The following is a 21,111-nucleotide window of genomic DNA, read 5'->3' on the forward strand; positions in this document are numbered from 1 at the left end:
GCTGGAGCAGGTGGGGACCAAACATGACCCAAGCCTCACCTTAGCTAACCAAGCACTAACTCGTAGGAGCTGGGGCACAGGGGGGCCCGGGGAACATGGAAGAGGATGGAGTGGTGGGCTGGCAGCTATTCCCCAGCCAGTCTGGAAGGTCTTAAACATCTGACAACCTGCCTAGCTGTCCCCATGGAAACCAGCTGAGTAGCTGCTCCACCTGCTGGCCCCTGAGCCCCTAGACCTGAAACAGGGAAGCAAGAAGCAAGAGAGCTGATCACATGTCCTTAGAGGCTCACAAACATGCCCTGCCGGCCGGCACCGCCCCCCCATCCCAAAGTCCCTCATCCTACTTCCCAGGTAGGTCTGTCCCAGCCCTGTATTCCCCCCTATTTGGGACACCAGATCTCTCTTCTGTCGCAGGTAGATGCCAGTTCCTGCCACTAGGGGTCAGAACAAAAGATGAGTTACAAAGACAAAACGTGGTCTCTTAACACCCCAACTCTGCACCCCAGGCCTGCCCTGGAGGTCTCTGGCCAGCCTCCATCGAAACCCCCAGGGCTGGTCCTGCTCACTTCACCCCTGCACCGTGCAGAGCATCTGGCATGCCTTGCAGGGTAGGTGGTGGCTTGGGATCAAAATCACAGAGAAGCGTCCGCACTGAACACCACGGAGCCATGGGCTTGTCTCCTGCCAGCTTCAAGGAGCAAGACACCGCAAAGGTCAAAGGCTGAGAGGATGCTCTAATCAATAGCTGAGAACAGAAACACCAAACGGCCCTCTGTAACCCGAGCTCTGGCTGTATGCGGGCATTTCTGATGGCTTTTTGAGCACAAAAGGACTGGTGCTGCACACAGTTAATGGGAAGAGATACTGACAGGTGTGAAAAAATTATATCTAAAAGTCCTTTTTATTTTTCAAAAATTCCTGTGAAATTTCTGATACCAGTATTTTTTTTTTTTTTTGTCAAAGGGTTGCAGAATGTCCTCTTCCATGTCAATTCCCGTTCCCCCCTCCCTGCTACCACAGGCAAGCCGCACGTCCCCCAGGGCGTCAATAACAGATAAGGGAGTCTCCCCTCTAATTGATGGAATCACGAAGGACAGTTCACAGTAATTATTGCTGCCAAGAGTTTAAAGAAATGCATCCCAGAGCCCCTGTCATTGTGACAGGCTCAATCCCCCGCCCCATTCTCCCCGATTACGTTCAGGTTGTAGGGTTCCGAATCCCCAGAAATGTCCTATTTCCTTTTAATGATTTTGCTAATTAAGGCTCTGTGGCCCCGGTTGGTTCCCTGAAAACCACCTCCTCTTGTCTGGGTGTCCATGGCATCGCTGCTGGCATACAGTGGGGAAGGGTGAGAAGCCCTTCACACTCCCCAAAATGAGGTGAAGGGGTCCTAGGGAGCCGAGCTCTGAAGCACCTGTGCACCCCAGGAATGGGAAGGTGAAGCCAGAGGTTGGGTGCGGGCCTTCCTCTCCAGCCTCGTCCGCAGTTGAGCGAGCGTTCCTCTGTGGCTTAAAGCTCTCTATGGCTTCCACTGCCTACAGGATCAAGATTCGGGTTCCTACAGGTAGGACGACAAGCTCCTTCCTAACCAGGCCTTCACCGGCTGCTTCTCCAGCCACCCTCCAACTGCCTCTCAACAGGGCCCCAAGGGCCTCGAAGAAGGCGAGGCCAAGCAAGGCCCCCAGGGCAATACACTGAACAATTCATTCTCAGGGTCCCCTTAAATGAATGCCTCTTCCAACACCCTGTGCTGCCATACCCAGCATCAGAGCAGAGCAAGCTCTGTGTGCCCTCTGGCAAGCCCCTTAGCCTGAGCACAATGTGCCTCACCTGGACAGCAAGCACGATGGGATCTCCAGAGGGAATCACCGGAAGCACCCAGCTCAATGAAGGGCGGGTCAGTAAAAACGTGTAGCTATTTTTAGAGTAATTTTTTCTCATTTTCTCTCCCTGAAATTTCCTTTCCCATTTTTACTCCTTGTCTTTCTTGCCAACTCCTATACATCCTTCAGAACCCTAATTCAAATGCCCTGTTCTACATGCATCTCATCCAGATTCTCTCCAAAGAAAATACTCAGCCTTGCTGCCTGCACAGCCTGAGCCTGGGGTACTCTCCTGGATGGCATCCGCAGGGATATGTGGTCACAGTCATGGGACTGTGAGCTGTTCAGGCAGGGCTCCTTCCTCTGTCCTTGGTCATCTGAGCATCCTTGCCCAGGCTGGAGCCTTACTCAGAGCCCAGCCCTACTCACAGGGTGGAAAGAACCTTCAGTGCTGCCTGTCAATGCCACCTCTTCTTGACATTTCTTCCCCAACCTAATATGATCCCACTGAAGTTTCTAGGCTTCACTCACCCACTGAAGCCTGTATCTGCTAGAAGTGGCTTCTGAGTGCCTGCAGCTCTTGCTCTGTGTCCCTCTGGGTGGCACCTGCTCCATCCCACTCCTGTCTCTGGTCATGGGTGGGTAGGAGAGGGTGAAACGGAACCAGGAGAGTTGATCAGATGGGGACAGGATGAAGGAGGGATCAGACTTAGAGCTAGACCTGCACTGACTTGAGCCACACGTTCAGCCTCAACTGTGCAGGCCAGTGAGGCCTTGGAGAGAAACAGACAGATGCACAGAGGAGGGGCTCTGGGGGGACACAGGAAGATGCGGGCCTGAAGGAGCAGATGGGGTCCTGCCGGGTTGTTGCTCATGCTGCCCTGGCATCGAGCCCCTCCTCCGCCCTGAATGATGAGCACAAGTCCAGGCTGGCCCCCCATCAGGCTCCAGGAGCCCAGGCTAGCCTTGCTGGGCACAGGAGGAAGAGTGGATTATGGGTCACAGGGCACCCCCCTCCCCTGACGGACACCTCATTGCAGCCACTGCTGGGGGAGAGGCCACCTGCATGACAGCCTCCCGGCCCCTGACCCCTGCAACCCCTGGCCACTAGGAAGGTAGAGGGGGTTCCAAGTGGGGAGGAACAGGGAGTCGTTACAAGGTGGTGGGTATAATGAATGTTAGCTGATGAAGAGCTGTCAATTGTCCCCTGCTCAGCACCGTTTGATGGACCTCAATGGACAAAATGAAACCCGATCCTCACTGTGGCCCTGGCCCTGCATGATCTGTCGCCACCTCTCAGCCAGCATCCATCAGCCTGCTCCTTCCCCAGTGCTGCAGCCAGGCCCCTCCCACCCGCTGGACTCCCCCCCAGCCCCGCCTCTTCCCAGGCTACTCCCACCTGCTGGGCCCTCAGCCCCGCCTCCTGCCCCCCCTTCCCAGGCTCCTCGCATGTCCTAGGGGCCCTCAGCCCTGCCTTCTGCCCCCACCTCTTCCCAGGCTCCTCCCACCTGCTTGCGGAGGGGGGGGGGGGGGGACTCAGCCCCGCCTTCTGCCCCCTTCCTTCCCAGGCTCACTTGCTCTCTTTCATCCTTTGAGGTGTGCCAAGAAGCCTCTTTGGACCATAGTAATCGCAATCGAGAGCCAACTGCAGCAGGAGACATCCTCAGAAACGTCCCCCGCTCGATGCTCCTGTTTACTTGGCATTTGCCTACCTCTCCACTCAGCTCTGTAAGGGCAGGAGCCTGCTCTGGGCACAGAGCCTGACGTCACCCCACCCTCTCCATTCCGGTGGCCTGGAGGGCCAGCAGGCTGGACTTTGCAGGGGGCGGATGCAGGACCTGACTGCCTCCCCTCCTCCACCGTGTCCCCCCGACTTGCGCATCAGGGAAGGGTCCCTGTGGCTCCTGTCCTTTCAGAGTAAACCCAAAGAGCTGGCATGGTCTGTAAGACCTCTGCCTGGAGACCTCTCTCTAACCACACACCTCTCTGCCCTCACTTCCCATCTCTGCCTGCTTTACTCCTGCCTTTGCACTGGGTGTTCCCTCTGTTGGAGACCTTTGCCCTGGCTCTGCCTCCAGATATCTGGAGCCTTCCTGGCAGAGGTGGCTGGGTCTGGTCTTCCTACCCCAGATTTGTGATCAGGAGTGAGTCCTGGAAGTCGGCCCCACCTGGCCCCTTTCAACGATCCTTGCTCATCCACAATCCTCATGAGAGTTCTTAGTTCTCAGGCTGTGAATCTTAGTGAAGATTAAGTGAGAAATGTACAAGTTCATAGGCGTGGGACCATCAGAGCCTCTATCCTAGCTCCACCTAGCTGTGTGATCTTGGGAAAACACCTTAACCTCTCTGTGCTGCAGATGTGGGAAACAGCAGCAGCCCCTAAAGATGTCCACTTTCTAATCTCTGGAACGAGACATATGTTACCCCACGTGGCAAAAGACTCTGCAGATGTGGGTAAGTAAAGGATCTTGAGCTACAGAGATTATCCTGGATTCTCCAGGCAGCCCCACTGTAACCACAAAGGTCCCTATGAGAAAAGTAGGAAGGTCAGAGGCAGAAGAAGGAGACGGGACGATGGAGCAGAGGTTGGAATGCCACACTCGAGATGACGGAAGGGCCGTGAGCTGAGGGATACAGCAGCCTCTAGAAGCCAGGATGCCTTTGCGGCTGTTGCAAATCAGAACACAAATGGTTGTTGTTGAAGCTGAGTTTTTAAACAGACCCAAAGATGAGATCTTTTCCTTGATACCTCGCTTCTGTCCACTGATCCAGTTGCTGCCCAAACTAAGGAGTGGCTGGTAGTGGCACTCAGAGATTCATGGTCAAGACAACATCCTCCCAACAGGTGAAACAGGGACTTGCCCTTCACTGGATGAAGGGTGTCCTGGATCACGAGTGGATGTTGATTCTGGCACAGGACAGTTAAGGAAATCGAGGCACAGAGAGAGGTGCGGTGGCTTCCCTGGGCCCTCTGTCAGGGGCAGAGCTGGGCTGCTCAGGCCACTCCACTGCCCAGCCTGCATCCTCACATCTTCCTCCATAGCAGTGGAAATTCGAGTCTTTTGTCTGCTAGTCATTATGACAGGGTAACCATGGAAACACCATCCATGATGCCTCAAAATAGACAGTTATTTCTGCTTTTGACAGCACAGAGCCTGTGCTGTGCCGGGGCATGGAGTCCCTCGAACAGGGGATCACGTTGGTCGCTTCCCCCTGTGGGATTCCTGTGATGCGCTGGCCCGGAGCTCGGGCAGCAACAGCCCAGCTGACGTTTGTTGAGCGCTTGCGAAACACGGGGTGCTGTTCTGAGTTTATGTCTCGGATCCTCCTCCGATCATCTGATCTGGGGAAAGCAAACACTCCGTCTGCTCACTACTGAAGGCAGGTGACGCAAGAACCAGAAAACAAGCCGCAAAGCACGCTTGGCGCCAAAAAAGACTGTGGATGATCCCTTGACTGGCATTAAAGGGAAAGTTTCTTGCAAGATACTGAGTTTGAGAACGAAAAAAAAGAAGTCTAGAAAAATTGAAAATACAGAATCTGTTCCAATAGCAAACCTGCATAATCCAATCATCGAAACAGATCTACACATGAGTTTCACTAAGACTTCAAGGAGCAAATGCTAAAATAACTTTTAGGCAAAGAAAGAGTGTGGCCCACCTAGCTTGTTTTATAAGAGTTGAATAATCCTAATAAAACTGGACAAAGAGTGAAAAAAAGACAGTTGAAGATTGTAATCTTCTTTATAATCATTTACATCACTTGTAAATGTTTATACAAAATGCAGAATTTTTGCATTTATGGAAAAATGTCTCTGCAAGAGCCCTGACCCCAGGGCTGCCTGGGCACAGCGTGAGGTCATGGTGGTCGGAAGCTACAGAGACCACTCCCTCTTCATGCCTTGGCCCTACAAACGCCTTCTGGAATCTCAACGTGATCTAGGAAGAGGCAACTCCAGTTACTATGTTCACGGCCACTCCGGGAGAGGAGGCCAGAAACACAAATGGAGTTGAGTCATCCAACATGAAGGTCTAATTCTTGCACTCTTGAGGTTGTGAGTGATTCACCTGCAGCGCATACACCCCAGGGTGTGTGACAGCTACATGCCCGAAATCCATGTGCGTGTGCCTGTGCTCTGGAAGCCTGCAAGTGATGGCTGCCCTGGTAGGTGGCCACTCACTCAGACCCCCGGGGAACCAGATGACAGAAGCCAAGGGGGACTCTGACTTCCCCTCCAGCACTTGAGAAACATCATTCAAAGAGTGCAGGGTGCACGGAGCTCTCTACTCCCCAGATCCCAGCCTTCCTGCACACGCATGTGTTTCCTGATTCAGAGTTAAAATCCAAGCTAAAATGCAAATACACAGACAGCTTAGATAGAGAAGGATACTGTATGACTTTCTAGAGCCCGCCATGCAGGGACCATTGCTTGGCATGTTTCTTGTCCCTGTTTCCTGTTGCCACTATTGGGCGAAAATAGTTTTTGCCTGGCTTTCTTACCCCCACAAAATACTTTAACATAACCTTTTCCTCGTGTCATTAAAAATCTTCTAACTCAATATTCTAAATGACCAGACAACCTTCCAGGATACAGATGGCACCGTCATTCACTTGTCGTTTGCTCTGTTGGATGTTTAGAGTGTTTCTGAATTCAGCCCCTATAAAAAAGGCTGGACCATGAAGTCTCATCCTCCTTCCTTCCTATGGGGCTCACATGGGCTCAGGCTGGCCCAGGAGCAGAGCCCAGGCTCTCCTCTCTTCACCTTGTTCTGTGCCAGTCTGACCCAGAGCTGCACACGGACAAGTCTCCATCCTGAGCCACAGGCTGCGGGCACAAGGTGGTCTGGGATGGGGGTGCAGAATAACAGCCCCAGAGCGGTCTGTACCCTAATTCACAGCACCTGGCAATATGTTACGTTATGTGGCAAAGGGGAAATTAAGATTGCCTATGAGCTCAATCATCCAGGTGGGCCCACTGTCATCACCAGAGTCCTTAAAAGTGGAAGGGGAGCAGGAGAGGCAGGGTCAGTGTGATGCAGCATGAGAAAAGCCAGCACTGGCTACGCAGTTGGAGGGAGGGCTGCAGCTGGAGGGAGGGCCAAGAGCCAGGCACTGCAGGCGGCCCCAGAGGCTGGAGATAGGGATGCATGGATTCCACCCCCTGTCCCCGGAGCCTCAGAAGGAACCAGCCCTGCTGACACCTTGATTTTTGTCGGATAAGACTCATGTCAGACTTCTGAACTGCAGAACTATAAGAGAAAAAAAAATCTGTGTTGTTTTAAGCTACCAAGTTTGTGGTCATCTGTTTAGGCAGCTCTGGGACCCCAATGCAGCCCTGGGCTGCTCTTAGGGGCCTGGGCACTGTCCACACTCACATCCTGGGCTTCCTGTCCATCCACACACACTGGAAACTTCATACGTTTATCTCCAGCCAGGACCCTGTCCCGATAGCCCTCCCTGGAGCCCAACACAATCCCACACGTACCGTGTCCAGAACAGGCCTGTTGGTCCCATCTCCGCTCCTGGCTGCCCTGCGCCCAGCATGTCTGCTGTCTGGCCCCTGGACAGGACCCCACCTCCACCCACCACACAAACCAAACCTCCGATGGAGTCATCATGGTCCACACACCACTTGGCAAAGCCTGCTAGCTCAGGCTTCAAAGAACACCCAGGATGGGACCTGTCTCCCCACCTTTGCTATCCCACCCAGGGTCCACTGTTTATTCTCAATGAACCCTGGCAGGGGCTCCTCCCACCCCTGCTTCCACGTTGACCTCTGCAGTTTCTTTTTTTCAAACACGTGTCTTGTGACATCCTGCCCTGCCCTCAACCTTCTGCTGGTTTCTCTTCTCATTTAGAATAACACCAATCCTTCCCCTGACCTGCAGAGTGCTGGCCACTCAGCCCTCTCAGCGCTGGAGAGAAGGCTGTTCCTGGGGCTGAGCATGTGCATGAGGGCTCTGTCTGGGCTCCCCTGGAGAGGTTTGGGGCTCATGGATGGGTGAAAGCTGCTTGAGCAGGTGCAAACCCAGAAAGGACACTGTGCCCAGTGAGGAAGCCCCGGACACTGGAGCATGGACGTGCCCAGGGAAGAACAGTGTGGTGAGAGGTAGGGGGACGGAGCTTGCCAAGGAGGGGGAGGGGCTGGCAGCTGCTGAGAGTCCTGAGCCTGAGTCCCTGTGCACCGGCTGAGAGCCACCCTCTTGGACTGTCCAGGGAAACTTCGTTCCTGAGGTGAAGAGAGTGACCCAGTCCCTCCCAACAGACCTCTGATAAACCCGCCTCCGCCAGCCTACTGGTCACTCATTCGTTTGTTCACTCAACAAGTACTTATTTCCAGACGCTGTTGTAGGCACTGGGGTGCATACAGAGATGAACAGCAGTCCCCGCCCCCCTGACTGGGTCCTGTCTGTCCCTGTACCCCTGCTACCATGGCAAGGTTACCTAGGAAGGACACTGTGGCCTGACTTCCCCTGATCCTCTGCCTTTGGGGGCCTCTGGGGATGCCAGCACCAAGCAGCCCAGCCTGGTGGTGAGAGCACCAGCTGGGACATCCCAGAGGCTTCAGGTCCTGCCTCACCACTTTTCACTCTGGGTGATCTTGGACCCATCCCTGGAACCTAAGTTTCCTGTTCTGTTCAGGACTCCGTCAGAACTCAAGTGAGGGTGAGAGGATGTGGCTGAGAGTTGTCTGGGCACCCAGCTCAGCGCATCCAGTGAGTGAGAGCTGTTGTGTGGTCGTGACAGTCGTCCTCTGGCATTCCCTGGACCTTGCTCAGCCCGGATCCCCACAGCACCCCTATGGCATCCCCTCAGCGGGTCCTGTAGTGGGTTCCAGCACCAGGAACTGACCTCGTGGAGCTCACAGGCTGCTGGGGGAGACTCCCCAGCCCACAGAAAGTTCTACAGGGTGTGGCCAGTCCATGAGAGGGAATCTCTGGGGACTCTGGGGGCAAAGAAGGGGCCCGAACCAATGTGGGGGTCAGGGAAGGCTTCCTGGAGGAGTTGACCACTGAGTATGGTCCCTCCTAAGCTTCTGGCTCCCAGCCTACTCCCTGACCCTTGTTTTAGCTGCCTGCTCCCTAGAAGCTGGGCAGCTCCTCTCGGGGAACCCGGGGGGCAGTGGGAGGCAAGACCAGGATCCCCCCAGCCCCAGACAGTGCAAAACACACCTATGCTACTCCCACCCGCCCCGGGTCACAGCACCAGGATGGCTGCTGCCCTGCCACCCCCACTTTGTACTGGGTCCTGGATGGTGTCGACACTTACGTTTGGAGTGCTTGTCACACAGGGCGGCTGCACGCATGTCGCAGAGACGCAGAGAGCCCTTGCTGCTGCTGTAGACAAAGAGGTTGCAGTGGTGGGGGTGGAACTCAGATGCTGTGATCACCTCTGTGAGGTCTTCCATGTTGGCCGGCTTGATGTCCACGATGTCTGGTGCTGTCAAGGAAAGGGCAGAGAAGGGAGGGCACCCTCGCCGCACTGCCTTCCCATCCACCCTGCATCTGTGCTGCGTCTCTATTCCTGAGATTCTTGGACAAAGCCCCAGACAGTATCTGTGCTGCAGACCTGCATGCCCAACCCCCCACTGGCTGCCCCTGCTGGGTGCCGTCTACTGTCCCCATCAGCCTGGACCCGCAGCCTCCCATCTGACCTGTGCTTTCTCCCAGCTGGCTCCCACCAGGTGCCCAGCCTCCCCTCCAGCCCCCTCACCAGGGGCCAAGCAGAAGGCAAGGAGGTTTTGAGTGCCTAGTATGTGCTGGGCTCCTGGTAAACAATTTCGGTTCTCCCCATCACTCAGTGAATTGTGCCTGGAGCTGAGCGTATGGGCACCCCCACCCCCGGAACCCACTCCCCTTCTGTCCGCAGCATCGAGATTCTCCCTGGCAGAAAAAGTTCTCTGCCTGTCTGGGTTCTCCGCTCTCATCTGTGCCTTCCCCTCCACTCGCAATCACCATGAGTGATGAGCACGTGGCCTCGGAGGTGCCAACAGAGGGGCTCCAGGCTTGAGACGTGGGGAATGCTGGGAGCAGCTCTGTCCTCTGCTGGGCTGGGTGGTGTGCAGAGGAGGGGTGCATACTTGCTGCTGTGACAAGGGAGACCTGGAGTCCACGGGTGGGGTAGATAGCCCCAAAGATAGACTGGGGGGAAAGACCTGGCAAGACCATTTGAATCCTGAATCAGGATTCATCAGAAGCCATGGCCCTTGGGTGATTAAGCGTGGAAGCCAATAAATCCACTTTCTGTTTAGGATCAAGTATTTTGTCGCCTGCAAAGAAAGTATCCCTGACAGATGCTCTAGAGCCCAGAGAGGGTAAGCAACTTGTCCAGGATGGCTCAGCAGTGAGTAGTAAGTCTGGGCCCCATCCATTGCTTGTTGCCTACAGCAGTGAACCGGAACCCCCTGGTGTAGCCTTCAGAGCCTGGCATCGCCCCTCTTCCTCTCCAGCTTCAGATCTGACTAGTCACTGGGCCCTAAAGTCACTTTCCTCTCTGACAGCAACATCCTCGTCTCTGGTCTCCCCAGCCCTGTGTGGGGCTTTTGCCCTCTCCTCCCTATGAATGTGCGTGTGGGCCCAGGAGTCCAAGGTTCAAATCCCAGCTCTGCCACCTTTTGCCTGTGCAGTCGAGGGGCTCTTCATGCCTCTGGTTCCTCACCTATAAAATAGGCCAACAGTTCTAACACAGTCTTGCTGTGAAAATCAGAAGAGGCAAAGCCCCTCGCTCACTGCTTGGCACATTACAGAGCTCAGTGAGTATCAGGGACATAAGTATTTTTTATCATGCGGAAAATTCTGATTGAAAGTCAGACTCACCGGCCATCAGCCCTCCCTCCCCCTCCCACCGCAGCCTCATTAAGAGGCATTTTCTGACTTTTGTGAACATGAGAGTTTATAAAACATCATAAAAGATGGATCTAAGTGACCAGAGGCAGCAAGGAGGGTCTGTGCACTCACACTCAAATACTGCTGCTGGAAGCACCTCACTATATAACCAGAAAATTAGAATCACATAAAAATAGAGAGAGGAGGAAGAAGGAACCTGGGCTGGTTTCCCAGGAAACTGCGGTTTTCTGGTATGATAAGAAGCAGAGATTAAATCATGAAAAATGAGACAGAACAGTAGGAGAGAAAAAGCCAACACTTCTGTGCCAATTCCCTCCCCATCCTCCGGGGGCTAAGCGCCTGCAGACACCTGCTTGGGAACAGCTTCAGTTTCTCCCCCAACTTATTTTTTTTTCTCCCCCAACTTAAAGTGGTGTCCAGGGAAAATGTGCGGTCATTTACGAAATGTCATGCACATTAGCACAGCACCTGTTTGATGCTCTGCACCAGAGGGACTGAATTCTCTTTGCAGAACGCAGGCCACAAAGGTCCAGTGAAGCCTGGGGGACACAGAAGCGCCCAGGCCTCAGGGGACGCAGGCTGGCTTGCAGTCGACATGTGTTTACGCTGTGTCATAGGGCTATGACTTCCCCGGGAGCAGGATGCAGTGGGATAAGGTGGAAACGCCCTGCCAACCACTGCAGCTTCCCTTCGGGGGCAGGGGGATTTGTCCACGGGCCCCCGTGGGACTCAGGGCAGCCACTCCCTTATTGCTCTTCCTGATGAATGGAAGGTGGAAGTGACAGGTACCATGTGTCACTCCCAGGCTGTAGTGGTGAGAGCCAGCACGTGGTGTGCAGTGACATGTTCCCCTCTGCTCTGAGACCCTCACCTTGGGTGGCCTGCTCTATGAAATACCCCTGGGCTGTTTCAAGCCTCTGAGATTTTCCAATCGTCTGTTTCTTCTGCACATAACCTACCCTCTCGACCCACTTGGTGTCCAAAGCCTCTTCACAGGCCCGCCTTCACATCCCACAGGATGTTCTAGAACACACCTCAATGGAGAAGGATCAGAGGGGTGACGTCTGAACTCCAATGGCGCTGCTTCCACAAAGACCAAAACTTTTACGTACCCGACGACAACGACAACTGTTCTGTTTACGACCGTTGTTCATTGTGAGTCATAGGCCATGTGCTCAGTCACCGGCCACCCACATTTACTTAGTGTCTGGCTCGTGGGAACGGAGGCTGGTGTTCATGAAAATCTTTTCACAAAGATAGGAAGACCGGGACACTTTGCACACTGGTGCCCATAGAGGGAGCACAGTGTGGGGGCTCAGAAGCCTCCTCTCCAGGGCCCCACCTGCCACTCTGAGACTCATGAGGGGCCCATGGCCAAGCCTTTTTGCTCAATTCCAGAGTGCATGCCTCCTGTGACCCCATGATGCTTAACCAATCCTGGCAGCCTCATGACAACATTTGTTACAAATATGTACGAGGCATGACGGCTTTTAGAAGTACAAGGTAGTCAATTATGTCTGCAGCCTTCTGCATCAAACAGGCCAGAACCAGGTGACACAGAGCTGGCTAAGGATGATGCACATGGATGGAGGGTCCTGTGTGTGGGCTCAGGAGACACAGCGTCCCCTGCCAGGGTCCCGCTGACAGCCCAGGACCCAGAGTTCTTAGCGCTCAAGCAACACTCAGGAAATCTCTTGCTGTTTCAAACAAAGGACTCTGGCTCCAGTGGGTGCTGGAGAGATGAATGGGAAATATTTCTATGTGATCCCAGTGGAGGAAGACAAAACCACAGTCATGGCCAACAGGCCAGGGCCCCTGTAGAGCAAGGGCTCCTGAGGCTCAGCAGGCAGTCTCACGCCTCTGAATCCCAGGGCAGGGCCCAGAGCCGTGCCCACATCTCCCGGGACAGCACAGCATCCTTCAGCGCACGGGCACCAGACCTGACTCCAGGGCAGCCTCTCCAAGACCTCGGGCTCCGCTCACCACAGGACCTGCCCTGCACCTGCTCCCCAGCTCCCTGCAGGTGCAGGTGGGTATTGAGTAGGGCCGTTCCTGTCGAGTTCCCTTCATCACATCACAGAGCCGGGCTGGAAGACAGACTCCTGACAAGGGAGGTAGGTGTGGATGAAGACTCCACGGCATGATAATTACATTATATAGATACTGCAGACCCTCCTCCTGGACTCACACTGAGTAGCCTTGTGCACGTGGGCCATGGGACATTTGGTCCAACTGTGACCATATGTGGCGGCTTTGGCTTTGGCGGGACCTGTGCTGGGTCAGAAGCTGGAGGCCTTGGGCTAAGTGTGTGGTCTTCATGCTCTCTGGACTGCTCAGTGCCACGCGCAAATGTCATTCCTGTTCCTAAAGCCTGTTTCTCCCATTTGCAAAATGAGGGGTTGGGCATGATCCTGGAGAACCTTTTCATTTGAAGCATTGACCCCCAGGTGGCCTCTCCCCCATTTCATGGTCAGTGGCATAGAACCCACTCATACATGGTGCTTGATGAGGTTCATGGCAGACTGGACTCCCTGGAGACTGAGCATAGTTAGACTCATCTATAAGCACCCCCCTGCTCCCCACCCCAGCAAAGCTACGTGAATTATTCATGTTCTGTTTTCTTTTTCTTCTTTTTTTTAATTTTTATTTATTTATGATAGTCACACACAGAGAGAGAGAGAGAGGCAGAGACACAGGCAGAGGGAGAAGCAGGCTACGTGCACCGGGAGCCCGACGTGGGATTCGATCCCAGGTCTCCAGGATCGCGCCCTGGGCCAAAGGCAGGCGCCAAACCGCTGTGCCACCCAGGGATCCCTCATGTTCTGTTTTCAATCTAATTGCGCTCTACCTGTCTGATGGGCTTCTGTTTAACCTCCAGTCACACCTTGACAACTAAGTTTGCAGACTAGGGAGGTGGAGAGAGGAGTAGGTTGTGTAGGGAGGAGGATGATGATGATGACAACTCCCCTGGCGCCACAGCTCCTGACTGAGCACGAGGGATTTTTTCCAGAACGGTAGGTTAAATGGTAGCCCCTTAATACCTATCCATATCCTAATCCCAGAAACTGTGAATGTGGCCTCATTGAGAAAAAGAATCTTTGTAGAATATACTGAAGCATCTTTAAGAGGAGGCCATCCTGGATTTCTGGAGTGGGCCCTAAACCAGTGACAGGTGCCTTCTAAGAGACCCCCACAGAGGCCATGTGACCACAGAGGCAGGCTGGAGTCAGGTGGCTGCCAGGAAGGCCTGAGGCCACCAAGAGCTGGGAGAGGCAAGACAGAGCCTCCTGGGTAGCCTCCAGAGGGAGCACAGCCCTGCCAGCATCTGGACTGCAAACTTCTGGCCTGCAGAACTGGAGGAAATTTCTGTTGTAAAGCCACACAGTTTGCAGACATTTGTTCTGGCATCCACGGGAAACTCAGACACCAGGCTGCTTCTGGGAGCCGGGCAGCAGTGGCGTGGCCATCGTACTAGTAGCCCAGTGCTCGCTGGTTGACTGCCCACCTTCCCAGTCTGTCAGGGTCACTGCTGCAGCACCCAGCATACAGCAGGGGCTTCTTAGGATAGCTGCTGAGGTCAGTGAGCCAATCAGCCTGTCCTCATGGGTCCCTGTGACCCGGGCCAGGCCGGGGCAGCGCAGGAAGAGTCACACCCATCTCAAGGGTAAGAAGCCCTTAAAGTGGAGATGAACCTGGGCTCAGGGAGACGCCAAGCCAGGGGAGCAGGGTGGGGGCCCTTTAGCAGGGGGCTGTCACTGACAAGGGCCATTTAAAAAGCCATCACCCTGCAGCACACAGGAAGCCTTGCTGCAGCCACATGAGTGCTCAAGAGCGCTACTCATCGGGTTTCTGCAAGGTTCTTGGGAAGGTCGGATTCCCCACAGTGCCTTCCTTAGGTCCCCACTGCACTCTGCTCATAGACCTGCTAGCACTGAGCTTTTCAGGCTGCAAATACTATCTGTCCTGTCTGCTTCACTCATCTGAGTGCGGGCAAAATTGTGTTGCCATTTATACACCTAACTCCAGCCCAGCACCTGGCACCTATATGCACCTGATATGCCCTGTGGGATGGCCACGATCACCCTGCTTCACATCTGTGTCTTGTTCCAACCTCTCCACCTGCAAGTAACATGCACCCCATCCTGTGGATGGGGACGTGGAGGCTCAGCAAGGAAAAGCCGTTCCTTGGGACTTGGCAGAGGGTCCCAGCCCAGGACTGGCTAAGCTGGATTCTAGAGCTAGCAATATACCCGCTATGACAGGGGCAAAGCAGAGCAGGGGTGGGAAGTGCAAACCCCAGCCCCTGACAGCCTGAGTGGGCGGAGAGGCGTGCTGCTCCCTGGAGCACTAGCCTCAGGGGAGGTCTCTGGCTCCTCCCGGCTCCTCTCCTGCCTCCTGTCATACAATAAATCCCTTTACCTTCAGTGTGAACGGGTGCTCTAGATCCAGGGCAGGTAGAGGTCTATAAAAGGCTAGAGAATAAACATTTTAGGCTTAGCAGGCTCTAAGCTCTCATCTCCACTTACCAACTCTGGTGCTCTATTGCAAAACAGGCACAGACAACATGTAGGTGAATGGGAGCAGCTGAATGAACATAAAATACCAAGAGGGGGGTTCGGGCCCTAGGGCTGTACTTGGATGGCCCCAGGCCTAGAAGAAGGACTGCAATCTTGCTTTTGTCACAGCAGTCTCCCTCCTTGATCCCACACAGGACCAGGGTATAAAGCAGCCCCCCTGGCCTGACCCCACCCCCTGCCACCAGCATGAGGCCATCCTCCGGTGCCCCCTGTACCCTGTGAGCTCCAGGCCTTCCCTGGGGGAGTCCGCAAAGCTCAGAAACAGGCATTCATCCCATCCTGGAGCAAAGTCTGTGGCTCTTGCTGTCAAGGACACTGGAATGTACTCCAGGCGGGCCTTCTGCAGAGTCATCAGGTTTGCAGAGATTTTTATAGAAACTCCTTCATCTCCTGCTGCCAAAGGCATGGCCTGATGGCCTGAAGCCAGCCAAGGTCACATCGGCATGGAGCACCGATGTCAGCCCTCAATCCCTGGGCTGCAAGCCCATGAGGCCCCACCCGGAGAGCCCCTGAAATGTCGGGGAGAAGGTCACAGGACCTCCAGTGGTCCCATTCTTCTGAGGTTTCCCTCTGAGCCTCATCTCCCCTACTCGAACAGGGGGTGGGCACAGGTACACAGGGCCATCTCTCATCCTTGGCCAAATTTCCCCTGGCCATGAAACAAGTTAGGCACACGAAATGAATAAATATCATTGGTTTGTTTGGGAAGGAGTTCAAGTGAGAAGTGGGTATGGAAACCATCCCAGAAACATCAAAGAGGTACACAAATATTAACTAACATCACAACAGGCTCTAGCGGCAGCACCACAACAGATGATGCTATAAAGATGCAGCAACTAACTGAGGTTGAAGACACAGTCAAACCTTCAGAGAGCTGTGGAGGGCAGCCCTGGACCCCGCATCTATGGGCCAGGCACCTCGCATCCCTGTGGGAAGGACTACCTACGCTCCACGTCCATGGGTGCTCCACAGGGCTGGCAAGTGACGTGCCAGGGACCACATGCAGAGCCCAGCAGAGCAAGGATAGAGTTCTGGCTTCCTAACTCCCAGCCACTGCTCCTCCCTGTACTCCCTCTGTTCTGGAGTGAGAGCATCTCCACACAATATATACAAACCCCCAGGCAATGCTTCTGGGGCACCCTGGACTGGCTTGTGACCCTGCAAGAAGGGTACTAATAGCGTGGTGGGGAGAGTTCAATGATGAGAAGGATGCAGCCTTGGGCTCCATTGATTGAACTGAGCAAAGCGTGGTTTATCTAGATGTCTCGGCTGGAACACGCTCTCAGGATGGGGGAGGCGGTTACCATGGTGACCGAGCAGCCACCACATGAGAATGGAGGCAGCTCCGCCAAGGACCACGCCAGAGAAGCCTTCCCACAGGCTCTCCAGAGACACTGGGTGCAAGTACCCCGGAAGGCCTCCAGCACACGGAGATAGTCCTGTTGAGGCACAGCCGGCAAAGCTGCCTTTTTTTTCAGCAGATTTTCTCCAAAAGATGACCTGGTTACAAAGATGAGCTAGAAGTACTCTGGCCAAACCCTATCGGATCCTGTAAAGAGGTTCCTGGCAACCTTTGCCTCTGTATGAATTTGCTAGGGGTTGCCACAACAAATGCCATAGATGGGCGGTTTAAACAAAAAGTTATTCTCTCCTAGTCCTGGAGGCTGGAAATTCAAGATCAGGGTGTCAGAAGGTTGATGTCTTTGAGGCTTCTCTCCTGAGTGTGTAGATGGCTGTCTTCTCCCCGTGTCCTGACATGATCTTCCCCATTATGGGTCCTAACCTCCTCCTCTTGTAAGGTGGATTAGGACCCATCCTGATATTTGTTTCACCTTAATCACCTCTTTAAAGACCAAATACCATCACATTTGAGGTCCCAGGGTTAGGATCTCAACATATATATTTTGGTGGGATGCAACTCAGCCCATGACAGCCTCTTTCCCTTCTCTGCTCAGAGCCTTACTAACTATGATGGTACCATCCTGCTCGGGGAGGATGCAGTCCTGCTCAGAGAGAAGAGTCAGATTGCTGGGACTATGTGGGGTCATGAAGAGGGGCGATCCCGTGTAACTGCTCACCACACAAGCCCATGGAAGCCCTTGTGGGTCTTCTCCATGCAGTGAGCCAGTCTACCCATCTCTAGCACAGCCAGCTTATGCGATTCCCAAATACTGAGCCAGAGAAGAGAGTACTCAGTTCTGAGTCACAAAGACCGAGGCTTGAGTGTCTAGCCCCATCACAAATAGCTGTGAGACCTCCAGAAAACTTCTCAACCTCCCTGCACTTTGCTTTTCTCATCTATAGAATGGACTGATAAAATCTGTTTGCAGGCCTATGATGAGGATTTAATGAGATGACATAAGTCAAAGGCCCTCACAATGAAAATAAATAAAATGACTTAGACATTTATTTTTTTTAAGTCCCTAGAACACAGTTAGTACTTTTAGCAAGAATTAAAGTTCATTAAATCAGAAGCAGAGTCTTTCTCTTCCTCTGGAAAAACAGGAAATTAAGCGGATTGCCAAAGGAACAGTGTATTCCCCCCGCCTGAAAAAAAAAAAAAAAACCAGGACTTGAGGGTTTATGCTGAATTGTATGCTTTGGCTCCTAAGATCTGGGAGAGAAACCCCAGACAGGACGGAGCAGGACGCACAACCAGGTGGCTATCTTTTCATGGTCACTGAGAAAGGGCAAACCAGAGCCCATCCTGACCTCCCCATAACCAGGCCTTCCGGCCCAGCAGTGAAGCCAAGAGGCCCACGATGATCATCCGGGAGAAACACACAGGGTACATGGGATGGGATTTTTGGGGAGGCCCTGAGCTGGTCTGGAGAGTCAGGGAGGCAGGGGTATTAAGCTGAGGACTTACAAGAGTAGGAGTTATCCAGCCAGCTGGAACCCGATGGGGAGAGGGTGGGAGAGGAGGCTCTGGAGTGGGGGCTGGGGTGGGTGGTTAATCTGGAGCATGTCACAGAAATGCCACAGAGGCCTGTCAGGAGGGATGAGAAGCACAGGAGAGTCATGCATTCCCACCACTAGAGGACACAGCAGCCACCCCCCCCCACTCCTCCCCCCCTCCCCGTGCACCTGGCCGCCTGTGTCACCTGTCACCTCTGTCACCAAACAATCCCCACTCTGGCCTGAAGTGGGGCAAAAAGCACCTGCTCTCCCTTAGGATCTAAAAGTAGAGCCAGGAAATATCACTGCCCAATGGGGCTGGACGAGCTTCTCAGAGCTTCTCAGGGCTCATCTCCATGCCACCCACAAAACAGAGAGAATGACAGGACCCCATGACAAGCTGATGTAAGGGCTTGAGGCGCTCCTGCCTGCAGACTGGAGGTGAAATAACAGTGGCTGCTGCGGGGCTTGCCGCTCTCACCACTGAGAGGCAGTGCAGCATGACAGTGAAGCGTGTGGGTTCTGCACCCAGAGGGCCTGAGTCTGAATCCTAGGCCCTGGCACTTCCCAGCTGGGTAACTCTGGATAATTACTTGCTCTTCCTGTGGCTTAGTTTCCTCGTCTACAAAAGAGGGATGTTAATAATGCCTACTCCACTGTGTTGTCAGGAGGATTAAAGAGAATTAGTATGTGCAACGTGCTTAGAGCTCTGTTTGGCACCGAGTAAGTGCTCACGAAGGGGTGACGGGGTGTGTGAGGTGGTCGGGAGGGGGACCCACAACACCAGCTGCCAGCAGAGTCAGCACCAAGGACAGCTGCACCGGCACTTGGGCCCCATTGGAAGCCCGGCCTTGTTGAGCCCGGAAAGCAGCTGTGTGCAGGCAAACAGCTTAACCACAGGCTTTCTGGTGGAAACCAATTTGGGGGATTCAGATTCGGGGCATTTCTGAGCAGATGTTCTTGTTCCTTCTCTGTAGAGTGGTACTACAGGAGAATGGAAAAAGGCAGCCTGTAGGGTGCCTGACAGTGGGTCAGGGCCCGTGTGGGTTGTGTCTATAGCTCATCAGGCCCTGCGCTCATTGGCTACTCCACCCTCTAGCCCCCAGCACAGGAGACACACCTGCACTGAACTGACGAGGAAAGCAAGGCTGGGGAAGGCTAAGTGACCAGCAGGGTCACCTGTGAGTGAGCAATGGAGGCAGGCTGGACGCCAGGCTCCAGGATTTTTGGCCCTCACAGAGCCTGGCACATGGAGGGGCCTCAGCCAGTCCCTTCCTTTGTTTCCTGCAAGGGGAACATGCCTAGCCTGCAGGTGGCCATGTGCAGACTGGGGTTTGGAGCCTCTGCCCCTACTGCCGCAACATCCCGCCTAGCTTCAGGACCTGCTCTCTAAAATGGCAATTAGAAACTTGCTCCAGACCGAGGCTTGGTGCAATGCCAGCTTCCACCATGAGAAATCGCTCAGGGGGGGAGAAAAATCAATTGAACCATCTTCGCAATTCTCCAAGTGCTAAAAATAAAGCAGAGGCCCATCAGCTGAGACCCTCTGTGCAATCTGTTACCTTTAAGAGGCATCGAGCTCCAGAAAAATCACTCAGAGCCGCCTAACTGTCTCAAATGTTGGTTAAAGGACGTGAGAGGTTGTTTAAACAGATGTGGACACAGCGCCAGGGAAGAAAGGGGGCTTCAACAATCAGAGACGACGCAGGGGTTTTATGAGAGCCAGCCTCAAAGATCTGGGGAGCTGCTGTTTAAGGAGGGAAACACGGGCCACCTGCTGGGCCCTGATTACTGCCAGGTCTCTAACGTGCATGATTTCTTTATTCCTTACAAATATCCTTAGGACAAGGTAATAGGCCCATTTTACACTGGGGGAAATTGGTGGCCCCGGAGGTTACACAATGAATCTAAGCACAGGTCCACTAGACCCCAGATTACTGCTCTTTAGGGGCTAGGGTCTCTGGGTCCCCCGGAACCCAGATTTATAAGGAGGTGTCTACATCCTAAGACTACATGGGGACTGGAATCCCTCCATCCAAAGTCACCATGTGTAGCTACTCCTAAGCACCTACTATGTGCTGGGCCCTGCATTATGTATGGGGATACAGAGAGGGCTCAGACTGGGTGCACCAAATCTCAAGGTTTTCACCAGAAAACGGGGCAGGCATCATACTAAGAGATGAGGAAAGTCCAGTGTGACCAGGGAGTGAGGGGCTCTGACAGCCTAGGAGGCAAACAGAGTGGACAGAGTCGAGATGACTGGGTGAAGGGGGCTGTGAGTGACACTTATGGGCAAATGGGAGCCAGCCAGGCTATGAGAAGGAGAAAGAGCGATCCAGGGAAGGAAGAGCAGAAGGCAGAGCGCCCCCACCTCTCAACCCCCCAAAACATGAAGAGAAACCCAACAGCCCAGAGGTGTGAGGAAGCCTGATGCACAAGAGTCACCAAGAGCTTTAAGCCAGGGCCCCACAAGGTCAGACCAGAGTTCTGCTGAGACGTGTGGGATTCAGGCAATGGGCCAGGCAGGAATGGTCTGGCTCCAGCAGGGCCTCTGGCAGGGATGGAGACGAAGGCATGATTCCAGAGCCAACTAGGGGGAGAAAAGAAAGGGCTTGGCACCTCTTCCCATCTAGCGGGTGAGGGGGAGGAAGGAGGCGCTGCACCATGTGTGTGCCCGGCACACAGAGAGGCTCCGTGAGCACCAGGCTCCCCTGCCTCTCCTCTCAGAGCAGCCAATTCTCAAATTAGCAGCAGAAAGGTCCTCTAAGCTTTCTTACTATCTATTCTCATTGGTCAAAACAACGCCCACCTTTTCTTCTTTATTACAAAGATTTTCCTTTCTCTTAAAACCTTTGCTGGAGATCAATTCTCCAGCCTAGGTGGAAATCGTTGCTATTTCGACATGAGGAGGTGGTGCTGCTGCAGAGAACTTCTGGTGGCTTGGAGATGGAACAGCAGCATTATGGC

General features: G+C 53.9%; 1 protein-coding gene across 3 annotated transcripts in view; it reads right to left on the reverse strand.

Moving 5' to 3' along the window:
* Positions 1-21,111, reverse strand: part of PPP2R2C (protein phosphatase 2 regulatory subunit Bgamma) — a 134,278-nt gene that overhangs the window by 16,742 nt on the left and 96,425 nt on the right. For all 3 annotated transcript variants that reach the window (XM_072802507.1, XM_072802517.1, XM_072802498.1), the window contains exon 6: positions 9,093-9,257. In XM_072802507.1, coding sequence (XP_072658608.1) covers positions 9,093-9,257 — 165 coding nt within the window. The remainder of the gene's footprint in view (positions 1-9,092; positions 9,258-21,111) is intronic.

Source organism: Canis lupus, chromosome 2, assembly GCF_048164855.1.
Source record: "Canis lupus baileyi chromosome 2, mCanLup2.hap1, whole genome shotgun sequence".
Lineage (NCBI taxonomy): Eukaryota > Metazoa > Chordata > Mammalia > Carnivora > Canidae > Canis > Canis lupus.